General features: G+C 45.2%; 1 protein-coding gene across 2 annotated transcripts in view; it reads left to right on the top strand.

Annotated features, from left to right (window-relative positions):
• RIPOR3 (RIPOR family member 3) overlaps positions 1-19,673 on the top strand; it is a 189,015-nt gene that overhangs the window by 63,029 nt on the left and 106,313 nt on the right. Inside the window, exon 1 of one of the 2 annotated variants that reach the window (XM_040434887.1) lies at positions 10,493-10,584. The exons of the other annotated variant lie outside the window; for it this stretch is intronic. Coding sequence (XP_040290821.1) covers positions 10,573-10,584 — 12 coding nt within the window. The 5' untranslated portion in view covers positions 10,493-10,572. Of the gene's footprint in view, positions 1-10,492; positions 10,585-19,673 lie in introns of those variants that run through there. 2 annotated transcript variants of the gene reach the window in all.

Below are 19,673 nucleotides of genomic sequence, written 5' to 3' on the forward strand. Positions count from 1 at the left end.
TACGGAGTGTATTTGAGTCCAAAGCTTGATAGCATGCTGCGTCTTAAGCATAGGTGTGTTCAGAGTCTCCTTTCTCCAAATGGAGCTGATCAAAAGATCTCTTAGAGGGCCTCTGCCCGCAACATGCCCCTCAATTGGAACCCAAGGTTTACTGCTATCTCCCGTCCACCACTCTTTCAAAAATGATATCCCTATTGCCGTATAATAATCCTTAATAGATGATAGGCCTATACCCCCCACTCTTTTCCTTTTGGTCAGTATAGTGTGTGCTATTCTGGGTGACTTCTTGTTCCAAATGTATCTATTTAAGATAGATTGTGCTTTTTTAAAGAATGTGTTCGGGATCTGAATGGGTAATGTGCGAAATATATAGATCATCTTGGGAAGAGTCATCATTTGAAAGGAGACTGTTCTACCTACCCACGACATCTCCTTTGATGCAAATCCATTAAGGTCTGCAGTAAGGGTAAGTCGTTTTTCTTGTAAAGTAGTGAACATGGGGTCGTGAGTTGAACTCCCAGGTAGGTGATGCTGGAGGTCTGCCAATCCAACTTATACGCCGTCTTATGGGTTTGTAACTCATCGGTGCTTATTTGGATTGGCAGGGCTTGAGACTTGTTTTCATAAATTTTATAATATGACAAATTGCCAAAGTGTGAGATAATCTCTATGGCGTTGTGTATGGATTGTCTCAGGTGTGTTAGGGTTAATATAATGTCATCTACATACAGTACATTGCAATCTTGTATGTTTGTTGGCCAATAGTTATTCCTTCTATTGTTGTGGTGTTTCTGATATATCGCGCCAAAGGCTCCAGGGCAAGAATAAAGATCAGTGGCGATAAGGGGCATCCCTGACGTGATCCATTCGTTATATTAAATCTTTGGTATATGACTCCATTTGTATAGACTTGAGCAGACGGATTTGTATACAGGCTTAAAATGGAGTGTCTTATTTGGCCGTGGAAACCAATTGCATCCAACACTGAGAATGCATATGACCACCTGAGCCTATCAAATGCCCTTTCGGCGTCTAAAGTTATGGCAAGGAGTGGGATATTCCGCACCTCTGCTTAATTAAAGATATTCAATAGTCTTCTAGGGTTGTCTGCAGCTTGGCGTCCTTTAACAAAGCCTGTTTGATCCACCTTGATGAGTGAGGGCAATATGGGTGCTAGTCGGTTTGCAATCAGTTTGGAGAATATTTTTATATCTGCATTAGGCCTCATGCACACAACTGTTGTTTTATTCCGTGTGCGCCGTTTTTCGTGATTTTCTGCGGACCTGTTGAAAACCCGGCTAATGCACCGTTTGCCATCCGCGTCCGTGATCCGTGGTCCCAGTCCATCAAAAAAATATAACCTGTCCTATTATTTTTGCGGAAAACGGTTCGCGGACCCATTCAAGTCAATGGGACCGCTAAAAAACGTGGAGGCACACAAGATTGTCATCCGCTTTTTTCCTATCATTTGCATGGCAAACCTGTCAGACTTTTTTTTACTTTCTTTTATGTCAGGTGGTCCTCCAAAAATAAAGGAAGACACACGGAAACAAAAACGGAAACGGATCAGGGAACAACGGAACCCCGTTTTGCGGACCGCTAAAAAAACTGTTGTGTGCATGAGGCCTTAAGCAGAGATATTGGTCTGAAGTTTTGTGGGACATTATCTGGTTTGCCTGGTTTAGGGAGTGTTATTATGAGTGCCGTTTGCATCTCAATTGGAAAGGGTATTCCTTTGGCCGCTCTTTGATATATGGAGGGTAAATGAGGCAACAGTATTGTAATCAATTGTTTATAATATTCTCCTGATAGGCCTGGGGATTTTCCTACCAGCAGAGACTTAATCACTGTCTCTATATCTTTCTCTGTGATAGTGCCATTAAGCTTTGCTAATTGGGTATCGGAAAGAGAAGGCAAAGTCGCGTTTATCAAAAAAATCGTGTACCATTGTAGAATAGGAGTCTGGTAATGGGATTTGGTCCTTTAAATTATAAAGTTTTTCGTAGTATATTCTAAATTGGTCCACTATGTCTCTGGGGTCTGTTAGCTTCCCTTGAGGGTGTAATATATGAGGAATTTGAGTTTTGGTTTGCATGGTTTTGAGCTTAGACGCTAGAAGTTTGCCCGCTTTATTTCCTTGTATATAGTATCTAGCTTTTGTGCGAGATAAGGCTTTCTCATAATTAAGTAAGAGAAGATTCCTCAGCTTTTCTCTTTCTAATGCTATTTCTGCTGGACGCGCTTTTGTTGGTTGTTGTTTATTAGTCTGCTCTAAAGATGTCAGTTTGGTTAGGACATCCTCTATAGTTTTTTCTCTTGCTTTGTTCTCCTGATGGCCTATTTTTATCATTATCCCTCTAATGCTTGCTTTATGCGCCTGCCATACAATATATGGATCTGTGACAGTCAGTATTGATCTTGAAATATTCTTCCAAGGCCTCTGTTATTTCTTGGGAGTATTTCTTATGGCTCATTATAAAGGTATTATTCTTCCATACCTGGGCTCTTTGTGTCTGGGATTGTTCCCTTATTGACAATGTTATTGGTGCGTGGTCCGACCATTGTATGAGGCCTGTTGTGGTGGACGTTGAATGAAATATTGTGGTGCGGTCTACCAAAAACATGTCGATGCGTGAATAGGATGCGTGTGGGGGAGAGAAGTAATTATAAGGCCTCTTTCACACGGGCGTCATGGTTTTGGGCCGGATAAGATGCAGGTGCGTCGTGGGAAAATGCACGATTTTTCCGCGCGAGTGCAAAACATTTTAATGCGTTTTGCACGTGCGTGAGAAAAATCGGCATGTTTGGTACCCAGACCCGAACCCGGACTTCTTCACAGAAGTTCGGGTTTGGGTTAGGTGTTGTGTACAGTAGATTGTATTATTTTCCCTTATAACATGGTTATAAGGGAAAATAATAGCATTCTAAATACAGAATGATTAGTAAAATAGGGCTGGAGGGGTTATAAAAATTAAATAAAATTTTAACTCACCTTAATCCACTTGTTCCCGCAGCCCGGCTTCTCTTCTTTCTTCAGGACCTGGGTAAAGGACCTTTGATGACATCACTGCGCTCATCACATGGTCCATCACATGATCCATCACCATTGTGATGGATCATGTGATGGACCATGTGATGAGCGCAGTGACATCACCACAGGTCCTTTTCCTACTGCACAGCAAAGATGAAGACAGAAGAGAAGCCGGGCTGCACGAACAAGTGGATGAGGTGAGTTAAATTATTTTTATTAATTTTTTTAACCCCTCCAGCCCTATTTTACTAAGCATTCTGTATTAAGAATGCTATTATTTTCCCTTATAACAATGTTATAAGGGAAAATAATAATGATCGGGTCCCCATCCCGATCGTCTCCTAGCAACCGTGCGTGAAAATCGCACCGCATCCGCACTTGCTTGCGGATGCTTGCGATTTTCACGCAGCCCCATTCACTTCTATGGGGCCTGCGTTGCGTGAAAAACGCACAAAATAGAGCATGCTGCGATTTTCAAGTAATGCGTGAAAATCACCGCTCATGTGCACAGCCCCATAAAAATGAATGCGTCCGGATTCAGTGCGGGTGCAATGCGTTCACCTCACACATTGCACCCGCGTGGAATACTCACCCATGTGAAAAAGGCCTAATCCCTTTCTAAGCTATGTTGGGATCTCCACACGTCAAACAATTCCTCTGCGTGCAGCAGTGAGGACATGATTTTATCTGTTCTGCGGTTGGTGTTGGTAGTGTCAATTGTCGGGTCTACTACAGTATTAAAATCCCCGGATATATAATCAGTTTACCTTTTTTCATAGTATTTACTCTCTTCATTACTCGTCGCAGAAATGCCATCTGGTGTGTGTTGGGAGCATATATGTTTACCAGGGTGTAGATTATATTATTAATACAGCACACCAAGATAATGTATCTCCCCTTCAGGTCTATTGATTGGGTAATTACAGAAAAGGCCAATGTGTTCCTCAAGGGAATAAAAACACCTTTTGTTTTCTTATTGTTGTGTGCGTGTATTATGGTTGGATAAAGGCGATGTTTTATTCTGTGAATGTCTGTCTGCAGCAAATGTGACTCTTGCACGCTGAAGACATCTGCTTGTGCTGTTATCGCCTCCCTCCAAACATAAGCCCTCTTTCGAGGGTTATTTAATCCCTTAGCATTAAGTGACAGTAATTTAATCTCCATTTAACTCACAGGAATAATACTGCTTTTTGTCACATGCACTAGAGAGCCTTAATAAAAACTTTAACTGAACAACAAAACACTTATATACGAATAGCCTGTAATGACTATACCATTTGGCATAATGCCGCTTACGGTAACTTGGAGGGAAAAGTTCCATATAGATACCAGAAGTGTCACCGTTCAATGCGCTCCGGCAAAGTGACAGCATAATTAGAGTCATCTCTTGTGTGTCTTGTCTTGAGGGACCGTGTTCCATTCTCTGCGCAGATGTGGATGAGTAGTACGTCCCCTTTCCTTCCTTGGTTCCATGTAGATCTTCCATTCTTGAAGAAGTTTCTTCCCCTCCTCATAGGACTTCACTAGGTGTGTTTTCCCTTCTACAGATATAAGTATTTTCAATGGGTAGCCCCATCTGTATGCAATATTATGGTTGCGTAATGCTGCGGTAATGGGGATCATAGATCTTCTCTGGTGGAGTGTAGCTGCAGATAGGTCGGTAAATAGTTTCACCGAATGGAAAGGATGTGGTCGATTTTTATGCTTTCGTGCTGCCGCCATTAAGGCTTCTTTAATATGAAAAAAATGGATTCTTGCCAGCATGTCTTGGGGTACTTCCTTGTCTAGGAATTGCGGTTTTGGCACTCTTATTATCGATTATCATATTTTGCGGTGTAATCTCTGGTAGAATAGTTGAAAACAACTTATGGAGATAAGGTTGCAGCTCGTTATTCAGCACTAATTCAGGTATGCCTCGGGACTTTATGTTATTACGACGGGATCGGTCCTCCATATCTGCTATTTTGGCTTTTAACATTTCCACTTCGTCCGCCATATCGTTATGTGCGTCAATGACATTATTTTGAGATGTGGCGTACTCTTCCATTTTGAATTCTATATGCTCTACCTTGTCTTCGAGGCCTTGTATGGAGGCTGACAGTGGAGCCAGAAGTTGTGCCATATCTGTCTGCAAGGATGTTTTCAAAGCTACTAGCATTTGTTTAAGGCAGGGGTGGGGAACCTGCGGCCCGCGGGCCGCTTGCGGCCCGCGAAATCATTCAATCCGGCCCCCCATGCGATTGTAAAACACCGCTGCCGATTGTCACTATGGAGCGGAGTAAATGTATTGCTAAACACACTGACAATGAATGGATGATCATGGCGATCATTCATTCATTGTCCGTGTGTTTAGCAATACATTTACTCCGCTCCTGCGGCCCGCCCCTGTTAGCCGGCGCCAGCCAATAGCATTTACTCTGCTCCTGCGGCCCCCCCCTGTTAGCCGGCGCCAGCCTCCAGCTATTGCACTGCAGCTAAGATGCTTCCCTAGGTTTACAGCCCCGCCTGCCGTGAGTGACGTCACGCCGCCGGGCGGGGATCACCATTCATGCTGGCTGGGATGACACTGATGGGAGGAGCATAGAGAGGACGAGCCAGCGCCACCGACGAGGAACTTATACGTCTGGCATGCATTTTTTTACAGGACTGCTTTGCATTCCCAGTCAGGACCAACTCGGAGGATAGTCAGTGCCAGGGAGGCGAAAGTGTTAACACACACTGGATAGTTAGTTATTAAAACTATAAAAAGTGGTGTGCGATCATATAAATGGCGACTACAAAGAAAAGAAAAATTGATGCAGAGTGTCAAGTTTTCCAAGAGAAATGGACAAATGATTATTTTTTTGTTGAAGTCAAAGGCAAACCTGTGTGCCTAGTTTGTGGCGATGCATTAGCAGTAATGATCTGAGGCTGGGGGTCTGATCTGAGGCTGGGGGTCTGATCTAAGGCTCGGGGTCTGATCTGAGCCTGGGGGGGTCTGATATGAGGCTGAGCGGTCTGATCTGAGGATGGGGGGTTTGACCTGAGGCTTGGGGGTCTGATTTGAGGCTGGGGGTTTTATGGGGGCTAATCTAAGGCTAGGGAAGGTCTGATGGGGTCTGATTTGAGGTTGGGAGGTCTGATGGGGGTGTGATCTGAGGCTGAGGGGTCTGATGGGGGCTGGTCTGAGGCTAGGGAGGGTCTGATGGGGGTCTTATCTGAGGTTGGGAGGTCTGATCTGAGCCTGCGGGTCTGATCTAAGGCTGGGGAGGGTCTGATCTGAGTCTGATGTAGTCTGGGAGGTCTGATAGGAGGCTGATGGAGGTGGGGGGCAGATCTGAGGCTGAGAAAGGGACAAAGGTAGGGACAGTTGCAAAGAAAGAGGCAGGGACAGTGGCAGACAGAGTGAAAGCTGGGTGAACCCCACTCTGGGCCCCTCTGGGATGAGCTTGACTGCCATTAATGCCAAATAAAGAACACATTTTTTAGGTTGAGAATTTTGTATGGCCCCCGAACGATCTTACAAATATCCAAATGGCCCTCGGCAGCAAAAAGGTTCCCCACCCCTGGTTTAAGGGTATCTTCTGATGCTGGTTTGTCTGTTGTAGGAAAGTCCAAAATTCATTGTGATATTTGAGTTGTATGTGGGGGAATATTTATAGGAACAGCAGCCTGGGTCTTGTCTCCCATTTCCATTCTCAGCCTCTGGCTCTGCGGGCTGTATGAGGGTGCGTTGTTGTTTCTTCCTGCTTGTTCGCCTTGTTGCCCTCTCTATGTCTCTTTTTGTAGAGACCTGATGTCTTCTGGTGTTGAAGGCAGTGAGGGTTCTGATTGGTTCTGTGAAAGGAGCAGTTCTTGATCAGAGGCTGGAGACTCTGAGCGGGGTGTCTGCGCCGCTGAGGAGCGTCTTTGTGAGACTGGGTGAGAGGTCATATCATGCGTATCAGCGTTATCTCTTCTTTGGTCCTTTTCAAAATATTGCTCTAGTTTATTTCCGAACTTAGGGAGTACTCTTTTTGTCTTTCCCATCATCAGTGATTATGTCCCCTTTATATTATAAAAAAGTATTCTTGCTGTGCTTTTGTCGCTATATGCCGGAGTGTCTTCAATTATATGGCCATAACCCCCGGCTGTTCAACCACACTCCTCTGGGTCACTGGCCCTTTAAATGTCCGGTGATGTGAATAAGAGGTCTAGGGGCTGATAGCATGGGCTGGAGCCTTCAAGAGTTGTTCTCCCAGAGGTTTGTATGGTGGAGGGAGAGTATCCGTGAGAGAAGTCTGTGTAGGAAGTATGGCCGTTATGTTTTATTGGCGTTGTTATCTGGTGTGCACTGGGGCCTCCAATGCTGTAACCACTAAGCATTATTACAGTGGTGGGGGTGATGGTTGTGACCGGATTCGGTCTTCCGCACCTCGTGTGCTCTATTCTTCCCTTAGCTGTCTGCCTATACAGTATATCGGCGGCTGTGGGCGCTTACCATGCCGTCTGGGCCCTCTCACCTCGCTTCCACTCGTGGCCCACCTCTGAGCTCCCACTTTGGCTTTCTCCACCGACGGATCCCCCGGATCGGTACATGTCCTAGCTCCAGAGGATGTATTCCCGGTCAGGTATGTTCGGGCTTTGACGAACCTGCAGGATACCAGCAATTGAGGTCGGGGCTTCGGTCAGGTAGTAGGCCGCAACCTTGATTTATGTCGGAACCGCTTCCGAGGTGGGTGGAAAGCCGCCAGGCAGGTCCCTAACTATTATATCTGGGGGTTTTCAGTAAGACTGGGGAATTTAGGGCACTGGATGACCTTAGATTAAGGCTTATGTGGAGGAGCAGAGTTTCCTGCGTCCGTTCACTAGCGCGCCAGGCCACGCCCCCCCCGATACTGACCCTTTTTAACACATGCAGGGAGAAAAGCAAACTGTCATTTCTTTGAGGATCACTAGCTTAATGGACTGACAGATATTTCTGCTTCCCCAGGCAACTGGACTTAACCGTCACGTAACATTTTAAGTTCTGTTTTTATCTCTTTTATTTTACAAACTGTTATTTTGCACTGTATGTATTTGTCTGTATATTTTATTTAGTCTTTTCTCTGATAACCCCATTGTTTGTACGCAATGTCCTTTTTTGATATTAAAACTTCACTTTAATAAGAGCTTTCTTGTGTTCTAACGATTCCATGACCTTAGAAGAAGCGTTACCTAGATTGATTTATTAACCCTGTGAAACTGTTTAAATACCATTTCTAATTGAACCAGGAAATGTATTGGACGATTAATGGATCAAACACCTGTTGTGAATTTTGATGTTAAGCTCCTTGTTAGAGAACAGCAAGTTGTGCAAAATTACTGAAACACTGAACAGTTGGACATATGCATTCAAAAGTTTAGAGAACGTCACATTCAGTTCACCTCTAAAGGTTAGAGTGCATTATAGGTTCATCCTGAAATTTTACTCACAAGCCAAATATCCCTTACTTTTTATGAGTAGTGTATATATAAAATTGTTATACTGCAATATCGATCCTCAATACATTTTGGTACATATTTCACACACATTTTGATAATATTAGACCTAATAATAGTAATAATAGTCCTTTTCATCAACCGTAAGCCGACCGAGTACTTTATTTAATCTCCTTTATTATTGCTTTCCTAAAAGAGACAAGCACGGAATGGTTTTAGAGTTGTCTGTGGGAAGGAGATTATGTGACCTTATTGTACCATGATCAGTTAGGTAGGCTGAATATACAGTATCTCACAAAAGTGAGTACACCCCTCACATTTTTGTAAATATTTTGTCATATCTTTTCATGGGACAACACTGAAGATATGACACTTTGATACAATGTAAAGTAGTCAGTGTACAGCTTGTATAACAGTGCAAATTTGGTGTGCCCTCCAAATAACTCAACACACAGCCATTAATGTCTAAACTGCTGGCAACAAAAGTGAGTACACCCCTAAGTGAAAGTGGCAAAGTTGTGCCCAATGTGTCAATATTTTGTGTGGCCACCATTATTTTCCTGCACTGCCTTAACTCTCTTGGGCATGGAGTTCACTAGAGCTTCACAGGTTGCCACTGGAATCCTCTTCCACTCCTCCATGTCAACATCACAGAGCTGGTGGATGTTAGAGACCTTGCGTTCCTCCACCTTCTATTTGAGGATGCCCCACAGATGCTCAATAGGGTTTAGGTCTGGAGACATGCTTGGCCAGTCTTGGAGTTGTGTTTGGGGTCGTCATGTTGGAATACTACCCTGAGGACCAGTTTTCGAAGTGAGGGGATCATCCTCTTCTTCAGTATGTCACAGTACATGTTGGCATTCATAGTTCCCTCAATGAACTGTAGCTCCCCACAGCCAGCAGCACTCATGCAGCTCCAAACCATGACACTCCCACCACCATGCTCGACTGTAGGCAGGACACACTTGTCCTTGTACTCCTCACCTGGTTGCCGCCACACACGCTTGACACCATCTGAACTAAATACGTTTATATTGGTCTCATCAGACCACAGGACATGGTTCCAGTAATCCATGTCCTTAGTCTTCAGCAAACTGTTTGCAGGCTTCCTTGTGCATCATCTTGAGAAAAGGCTTCCTTATGGAATGACAGCCATGCAGACCAATTTGATGCAGTGTGCAGTGTATGGTCTGAGCACTGACAGGCTGATCCCCCCACCCCTTAAACCTCTGCAGCAATGCTGACAGCACTTATATATCTATTTTGAAAAGACAACCTCTGGATATGACGCTGAGCACGTGCACTCACCTACTTTGGTCGACCATGGCAAAGCCTGTTCTGAGTGGAACCCATCTTGTTAAACCGCTATATGGTCTTGGCTACCGTGCTGCAGCTCAGTTTCAGGGTTTTTGCAATCTTCTTATAGCCGAGGCCATCTTTATGTAGAGCAACAATTCATTTTTTCAGATCCTCAGAGAGTTCTTTTTCAAGAGTGCCATGTTGAACTTCCAGTGACCAGTGTGAGAGCGATAACACCAAATTTAACACACCTGCTCCCTATTCACACCTGAGACCTCGTAACGCTAATGAGTCACATGACACCAGGGAGGGGAAATGGCCATTTGGACACAATTTGGCCATTTTCACCTAGGGGTGTACTCAGTTTTGTTGCCAGTGGTTTAGACATTATTGGCTGTGTGTTGAGTTATTTTGAGGGCACACCAAATTTACACTGTTATACAAGCTGTACACTGACTACTTTACATTGTATCAAAGTGCCATATCTTCAGTGTTGTCCCGTGAAACGATATAATAAAATATTTACAAAAATATAATGGGTGTACTCACTTTTGTGAGATACTGTATTATAGTTTTCTGTATCTTTTGCTGTCGTCCTTCGTTGACTGTCTCAGTTTGGTCAAACTTCCTGCGATGAATGTCATGTAACCACTTGAGAAATGTGGGATTATTATTAGCTTTTATATTCCTGTGTCATTTCCTATGTGTCACAGAAAGGAAAATTCTTATTGAAATGTTGGCAGGAATGTAATGGACTTGGGGAGAAATCTTGGGGAGAAAGTCTCTGCTCTGCCAGCCAATGGATGGTCTCTAAGGTAAAAATGCGAGCATTATATGTGAAGGCGTTGCAGATGTGAGTTAACATGGGATGTGTTGTGGATATAGGAGGATAGCTATATGAGGGCATGTCTAGAGACCAATATGGGTTTTCACACTAACTACCATTCCAACTAAAAGTCTGATTCCTGGTGGATCTGAGAACTTTTTGAATACCAGCTTACAGCTTACATATATTGATATAGTCTGTGTTAAAAGTTGAGCCACCCAATTCATTTTATTACATTATTTTATTACACTTCTTATTTTGTACTGTTAAGGAGTTACAGTAGATTATGTGTTGAAGAGACTGAAAATTCTGGCATGTATGTATTCGATGCTGCACTCACCATTCTGCTGGTGGAGTCACTGTGCACATACATTACTTATCTTGTACTGATGATGAGTTACATCCTGTATTATACTCCAGAGCTGCATTTACTTTTCTGCTGGAGGGGGGAGTCACTGTGTACATGCATTACATTACTTATCCTGCACTTATCCTGAGTTACATGCAGTATTATATTCAAGAGCTGCATTCACTATTCTGCTGGAAAAGTTACTATATACATACCATATTTTCCAGACTATGAGACACACTTTTTAGCAAGCAAAAATCTTGCGTCTTATAGTCCGCAGTCAGATTGGTCCAGTAGTACCAGACCCCCTGACTGCTTCCTTAATGATCCGGCAGAGCACTTATGGTGGAAGGTCTCCCCAAGCTACAGTTACTGAGAAAACTGTGTACTGCAATGACCTTCAAAGATGTGACCAGTGGGTGGGGCGAGATATGACATGCAGAAACACGAGTAAAGATGTACCCTATGTGTGTGTGTATTGTAAAGCTGTGTGTGTGCAGCGACCGGGTCCGCAAGGGCAACACGTGAGGCACAGTGGGCCGATGGGGGTAGTAGCTATTTACTCAAGGTTTGCAGAGCCTCCCTGGGCCGGCGTGCAGTGAAGGGGAAGACAGCACTAAATCCTCCGGGGCACTCTCTAGTGCAGGGATCACGAGCCAGATGGTAGTTGAGGTGTCCTTGATGGTTTAGGTGTTTTTGAGGCTGGGACCCCGTTTGTCCGTGACGCCAGCACTGTTAGATGCAAAGGTTGGAGGAGGAAAAGATGAGGAGTCGGTTGTAGTAAAACAGTTGAACTTTTACTTAGGTCACTTGTCTCCAGGTAGTCAGTACAATTCATTCATATGGCATAACAATATGAATCAGATATTGGTTTAGCTGTAATCCTTGTAACAGGCTTGGTAATTGCAATTTGAGGATATTTCCTTCTCTCTATATCTGGCTATAGCTTGTCCACACTCTAGCACTCAGGTACTGGATATAGTCAACTTCTTACTTGTATTTAGTAATCCACAGGGCGGCTTCCTAACGGCAGGCATCAGTCCTCTGTTTCATTATTTGGAAAGGATGCTCACTGAATAACTACGGTCCACTATGTCCATAGAGGCATGTGCTAAAGGATTATTCTGCACACTAATCATTCGGCTGTGTCCATGTACTTTTAGGTTCCTCCTGGTCACTGTTGCTTGTGAAGTCCATTGGCTAATTTAGCTCTAACCTCCACTAGACTTTCTGTATACCAGACGTAGACTCCCTGGTCTGTGGTGTGCTGCTGTAATGTTGTTCTTGTTCTATGCGCTCCCTTGGCCTGGCCAGAGCCAAGAGGCTAGTATGGCAGCTACATGGTGGAATAGGCCTGTTCTGCTCCTCTCACAACCAATTCTCTACTCTCAACTAGTTTTGGGCGAGCATGCTCGGCCGAACACTAATTTTACTCGAGCATCGTGATGCTCGGCACATTGCAGTGTTTGGCTGAATACTGCGTGTGCTCGAGCTTGATGCTCGAGTCTCCTCCCCGCACGTTTGTTGGCTGCTACGAAGCCAACAAACGTGCAGGTAAGTACTGCCATTCACTGTAATGCGTAGCCATGTTGGCTACTGACATTACAGTGATTGGCTGGCCGGAACGCGTCATTGGGTGCTATATAGCACTCAATGACACGTGTTTTGCTAATTCTTAGTCAGGGAGAGCTGGAGAGCAGAAGGGAGAGATAGTGTAGGGAGAGAAATAGGAATATTTTAGTTTTTATACTTGTTATAGACCCAAAAGTCCTTTTAAGGACTATTGTGTGTGGCAGCAATATATATTTTTAGTGCAACCTGCACTAAATTGCTAAAACTTGTTAGAGATCCAAAATTACTTTTAAGAACTATAGTTGTATCTGGTAGCGTTATATATTTTTAGCGCAACCTGCGCTAAATAGCTTTCAATTGTTTGGCCGATGCAGACAGCGACATTATCTGCGCTACATCTTCTGTCTACCGTGTGCTCAGCCTAAAAATATCTGTGACTTTCAGTGTACTTTTTCCGTAGACGGTGTCCGCTGCGGACAGTTACATTACCTGAGCAACATCTCCTGTATAACGCTTGCGTATCCGAAATTTCAGTGACATTTAGCCTAATTTTTTTGCTGCTGGTGGCAGCGACATTACCTGCGATACATCTCAAGTATAACGTTAGTGCATCCGAAATATCAGAGATATTCAGTGTAATTTTTTTTGCCGCTGGTGACAGCGACATTATCTGCGCTACATCTTCTGTGTAACTTGTGCACAGCCAAAAATATCTGTGACATCCAGTGTACTTTTTCTGTAGACTGTGTCCGCTGCGGACAGTTACATTACCTGCGCTACATCTCCTGTATAACGTTTGCGTATCCGAAATATCAGTGACATTCAGTTAAATTTTTTTGCTGCTGGTGGCAGCGACATTACTTGCGCTACATCTCCTGTATAACGTTTGCCCATCCTAAATATCAGTGACATTGATTCAGTGTAACTTTTTTTTAGCCGCTGGTGACAGCGACATTACTTGCGCTATACCTCCTGTGTAACGTTTGTGCAACCAAAATATCAGTGACATTCATTCAGTGTAATTTTTTATTAGGCAGTGGTTACAGAGACATTACTTGCGCTATACCTCCTGTATAACGTTTGTGCATCCTAAATATCAGTGACATTCATTCAGTGTAATTTTTTATTAGGCGGTGGTGACAGCGACATTACTTGCGCTATACCTCCTGTTTAATGTGTGCACATGCTAAAAATATCTGTGACATTCTGTGTACTTTATTTGCACATACACTTACAAAACCTGCACTACTGTACGTGTGACATACTTGCAAGCATATATACCATTTAATATGCGCAAGGCGAGCAGTAAGGGACGGGGAAGTAGCCGTGCTGCTGATGGTGCCCGCAGAGGCCGTGGCCCTGGGCGCGGTTAAACTGTGCCTGCTGCCAGGGCACAAGAAACACACTCATCCACGATACCTAGCTTCGACCAGGTGGTTGGTTGGATTGCAGCAGATAATGCTTCCAGTCGGTTAAGCACAAAGTCCAGTCTCAGTAGCCAAGAGTCTGGTCAACAGAATCCTCACCCTGATACTCCTTCCACCCACCATGGAGAGTCTTGGCAAACAAGTGATCCCACACTTGGATATTCTGAGGACCTCTTTTCAGTGCCATTCCTTGATTTGTTCCTCTCGACAAGCCCGCTTGAAGAGGGACATGAGGAGATCTTGTGCCCTGATTCCCAAACTCTAGAGCATCCACAGTCAGAAGAAGATGATGGTGGTGAACGGCAATTAGTGTTTCACGAGGTGGATGATGATGATGAGACACAGTTGCCAATAAGTCAACTGCAATTAGTGTCTCAAGAGGTTCATTATGAGGATGAGACACAGTTGTCAATAACTGAGGTTGTTGTTAGGTCAACAAGTCAGGACGATGACCAGAGTGAGGAAGTGGAAGAGGAGGTGGTGGACGATGAAGTCATTGACCCATCCTGGGAAGGTGGCAAGCCGAGCGAGGACAGCAGTACAGAGGGGAAGGGATCCGCAGCACCACAACAGGCTGGAAGAGGCAGTGGGGTTGCAAAAGGGAGAAAGCCCACACCAAACAGGCCCACAACAGTTCCCCGGAGCACCCCCTTGCGGTAATCTCCCTTGCCAAGGGGTAGGTGTTCCCTAGTCTGGCGCTTTTTTGAGGAAAGTGCGGACGATAAAAGAATTGTCATTTCCCATACCAAAATGAGCAGAGGCGTGAACACTAGCAACCTCACCACCACCAGCATGATCCACCACATGGTATCAAAGCACCCTAATAGGTGGGCTGAACGCCTGGGTCCACAACAAGTGTCTGCGGGTCACACCACTGCCTCCTCTTCCCCTGTGTTATGTGCTGGCCAATCCCCTGTCCAAGACGCAGGCCCGGATGCCTCCCACCATGCACCTGGACCTTCGCAAGCACCATCAGCTAGCACATCCACTTCTGTGTCACAGCGCAGCGTACATGTGTCTATACCCCAGGCCTTTGAACGAAAGCACAAATAGCACTAAATGCGCACTTTTCCAAATTGCCGGCCCTGGAAATGTTGTCATTTAGGCTTGTGGACACCGAGGCTTTCCGCAGCCTGATGGCGGTGGCCGTCCCTCGTTAATCAGTCCCCAGACTTGTGCAGTCCCTGCCTTACACCAGCATGTGTCCCGTAACATCACCCGTGCCCTGACCAACGCAGTTATTGGGAAGGTCCACTTAACGACTGATACATAGACAAGTGCTTTTGGCCAGGGATGCTACATTTCCCTGATGGCACACTGGGTGAACGTTGTGGAGGCCTGGAGCGAGTCATACCCTGGGATGGCACAGGTGCTACCGACGCCAAGGATTGTGGGCCCTACTTCCATCAGAGTTTCCGCCGCCACCTACATTAGTGGCTGCAACCCCCCCTTCTCCTCCTCCGCCTCCTCCTCCACTTCCACCTCGGAATTATCATCTTGCAGCCATCAGTCAGTAGCTGGAAGCAGTGTAGCACTGCAGTGGGGAAGCGGCAACAGGCTGTGCTTAAACTGATCTGCTTAGGTGACAAACAGCACACCGCCGCAGAGCTGTGGCAGGGGATAAGGGATCAGACTGAGCTGTGGCTCTCGCCACTCAACCTAGAACCAGGCATGGTTGTTTCTGATAATGACCGTAACGTGGTGGTGGCTTTGGAGCTCGGCAAGCTCACACACATATCATGCCTAGCCCACGTGTTCAACCTAGTGGTTCAGCGGTTTCTCAAAACCTACCCCAATTTGCCTGAGCTACTGCTGAAGGTGCGCCACGTGTGTGCCCATTTCCGCAAGTCATCGACAGCTTCCACATTGCAGCGTTTGCAATTGCCAGCTCACCGATTGTTGTGCGACGTGAGCACGCGCTGGAACTCCACGTTCAACATGTTGGCCAGGCTTTGTGAGCAGCAGAGGGCAGTAGTGGAATACCAGCCGCAACATGGTCGTCGCCTTTCCAGTCAGCTTCCGCTCTTCACAAGCGACGATTGGGCATTGATGTCTGACCTCTGTGAGGTTTTACGCAACACAGATGGTGAGCGGCGATAACGCTATTATCAGCGTAACCATCCCACTTCTGTGTCTACTCAAATGCTCGCTGCTCACAATTAAGGTGGACGCTTTGCATGTGGAAGAGGTGGAAATGGGGGAAGAAAGTACACATGGTGATAGCCAGACCACCCTCAGTTCGTCTTCTCAGTGCGAATTGGATGATGATGAGGAGGAGCAGGAGACGGTTGCCTCAGCTACAGAGGGTAGTACCCATGGAAGTTTTATTCCATCTGTTCAGCGTGGATGGGTAGAAGAGGAGGAAGAGGATGAGGAGATTGAGAGTCATCCTCCTGATGAGGACAGCGGAGTCTTGTCTGTTGGGACTCTGGCACACATGACTGACTTTACGTTAGGCTGCCTTTTCCGTGACCCCCGTGTTGTACTCATTTTGGCCAACAACGATTACTGGTTGTTCACCCTTCTCGACCCCCGCTACAAAAAGAACTTCTCATCTCTCATTCTTGTGGTGGAGAGGACAAGCAAAATGGTGCAATACCAGAAGGTCCTTGTGGAAAAATTGCTCCAAAAATTTCCAGCTGAGAACGCTGGCTGCAGAGTACGTAGTTCCTTGGCCAATCGAGGAGGGGAGACGAGGGGAACACACAGCAGTTCCATCAGAGGCAGGGCAAGACTCTCCAAGGCGTAGCAGACCGTGTCAGCGTCCTCAGTGATTCCTGTGTGCCTTACAACTATTGGGTGTCCAAGCTGGAGACGTGGCACGAACTGGCGCTCTACGCCTTGGAGGTACTGGCCTGCCCTAATAATTCTGATAAGCGCATCTGCCTGTCAACTGAAAATGCTGACCGTTGACTCTTATAAAAATGAACAAAGCCTGGATTGCCCCTGACTTCTCTACTGCACCAGAGGAAAGTGGCTGAACATAAAGGCACTCTAAATGTGACTTTTATGGTAAATTGAATACACTGTATTCCCATGCACCCCCTTCCCTTTTCTCGTCGTCGTCCTCCTCCTCCTCCATCATATCAACATGCCTATTAGGCTGCCCTTGCTCCTAATGTTTTAGAGGGTCAGCTCAGCAGTGGCCCCTCACCCATAATGTTTTAGAGGGTCACCAGCAGGCCCTTAACCATAATGTTTTTGAGGGTCACCAGCAGGCCCTCAACCATAATGTTTTAGAGAGTCATCTCAGCAGCAGACCCTCACCCCTAAATTTTTAGATGGTCAGCTCGGCAGCAGGCTCTCACCCACATTTATTAACTGGTCAGCTCGGCAGCAGGCTCTCGCCCACAAAATTTTTTAAATGGTCAGCTCGGCAGCAGGCCCTCGCCCACAACATTTTTTAAATGGTCAGCTCGGCAGCAGGCCCTCGCCCACAACATTTTTTAGATGGTCAGCTCGGCAGCAGGCCCTCGCCCACAAATTTTTTTAGATGGTCAGCTTGGCAGCAGACCCTCACCCCTAATGTTTTAGATGGTCAGATCAGCAGCTGGCCCTCGCCCCTAATGTTTTAGAGGGTCACCAGCAGGCCTTTGCTCCTAATGTTTTTGAGGGTCACCAGCAGGCCATCAATCATAATTTTTCAGAGGTGTGTATGATGCCCTCTTTTATGTGTAAAGGCAGCCCTTTCACTTAGTGCATAGGCTTTATGAGTGTAGGAGTCCCACTACCTGAACAATTGTACCCCGATGTGAATGAGGCCCTCCTTTATGTGATATACAGGTTGTATCGGAGTGCCTCTTCCTTGTAATATTTGGCAGCACTTGCACTTTATATACAAGTAAATATACAGGAAAAAATGTTTCCTAACAATTTTTTCTCTAAAGTCGATTTTATCTTCGGTTTTGTGCGTAGTATTGTCAGTCGTATTTGGCGTACTACTCGGACAACATCGTTCCCAGCAGCGACCTGGGAGTCCAAGATGCATCCAGACATCCTCCCCATGTTGTTCCCGAACCATTTCAGTGGTGTTTCCATCAATTTCTGACCTTTTCATGTGAACCAGACACCCTCCCCTCTTCAGAGCAGGGGGTGCCTGGTTTAATGCTCGTGTTCTCCCATTAACTTCCATTGTGCTCGGGTGCTTGGTAGAGCACCCAAGCATCCCGAGGTGTTCTATTCGAGCCCCCGAGCACCCAAGCACTTTGGTGCTCAACCAACACTACTCTCAACTCCAATACTCACTTCCTTCCTATTAGCATACCCCAGACTATACAGTATATGTCAGTGATGCCAGCACCACCTAGGGGCGAATAGATGTAAAGACCTCTACCAGCCTGGAAATAGGAATTACAGCTTGATACCTTAATACATTAAATATGACAATTCAAAAGTTTAAAGTGGCCACATTTAACACATAGTGGGACACTGCATCTGTATGTGGCGTGGTTGTGTTTGTTGTATCCACATAGCAGAGTTGTGTGCATTTAGCAAAGCTATGTTTGTTTTGTGCATTTAGCTGACCTGTGTGTGTGTTTAGCAGATCTGTGTGTGTCTGTGTATGTGTTCATGTAGCACAAAAATTACTATCGTTAATTTTCTGTTGTCTAAACTTGAGGTGCATCTTATAGTCTAGAAAGTAGGGTACATTACTTATCCTGCACCGATCCTGAATTATATCCTGAATTATACTCCTGAGTAGCACTCACTATTCTGCTGGTGGAGTCACTGTATTGATAAATACATTCCTTATCCTGTACTCTTTATGAGTTACAGCCTGTATTACGGTATACTCCAGAGCTGCACTCACTATTCTGCTGGTGGAGACACTGCTTTCCCTCTTTTCACTTTATGACCTTTGCCTAAACATAACAAAATTTCGAACCAATTTTCTGTGCATGTTCTTACATTTGAAACCATATTTAAAACCATATTTATCTGAATTAATGTATTTGGAGTTTTATAGTGTTCTTTATACTGTTGTGGAAATAAATCAATCTCCCAACACTAGAATGAAATAACTTGTGCAATGCTCTGAGAATTTTGCAACCTGTGCTTTAACATCTTGCTCATCCACTAAGAATTTTGGCAGATTATGCTTTGCTCATTTTACTACTTTTATTGAAACCGTTTGTTTTCTTGGGTAAACGTGTAAACTTCCCTCTCTCGGTCCATCATCCCTTATGACTCCACTGTTTGTTCCCACTTGAAGCATCTGAAGTGTCTTGGTGGACATCAGTCAGGGGTGCACCACCAATGAGGCCAGGTGAGGCGATCACCAGGCAACACCAGGTAAGGGCAAGAGGAGGGCAGCGGAAGAGCCGTGGGCAATGAGTGCTTTCATTGTGGCAAAGGGGTTAGGTTAAGAAATTTGCAATGGGGAAAGGGTGCACCCCTGGTCATGATCTCTGGGTTGTGCCATCTGATATGTTTTTATCATAGCATTTTAAAGATGAGCTATTGGGTGTAAAACAGAGTACTCCAAAATGTCACCAGTGTGTGTCAGGGAGCTAGTTACATCAGAGGCAGATTTACTATTGAATATTCGGCAAAATTCTGGCTCATGTTGGACCCCTGCCAATCTAGCTAATGGTGGCCTATCAAGGCACAAAGCCTGTAGTTTACTTTTATATGCCTTCTATTTGACCTTTGTTCCCGTGACCTCATCTGTCAGCAGGATGTATTTCTCGTCGTTTTACGGGGAATGATGGATTTATGATTTTGGAAGTA

The sequence above is a fragment of the Bufo bufo genome, chromosome 6, assembly GCF_905171765.1.
Source record: "Bufo bufo chromosome 6, aBufBuf1.1, whole genome shotgun sequence".
Taxonomy (NCBI): Eukaryota; Metazoa; Chordata; class Amphibia; order Anura; family Bufonidae; genus Bufo; species Bufo bufo.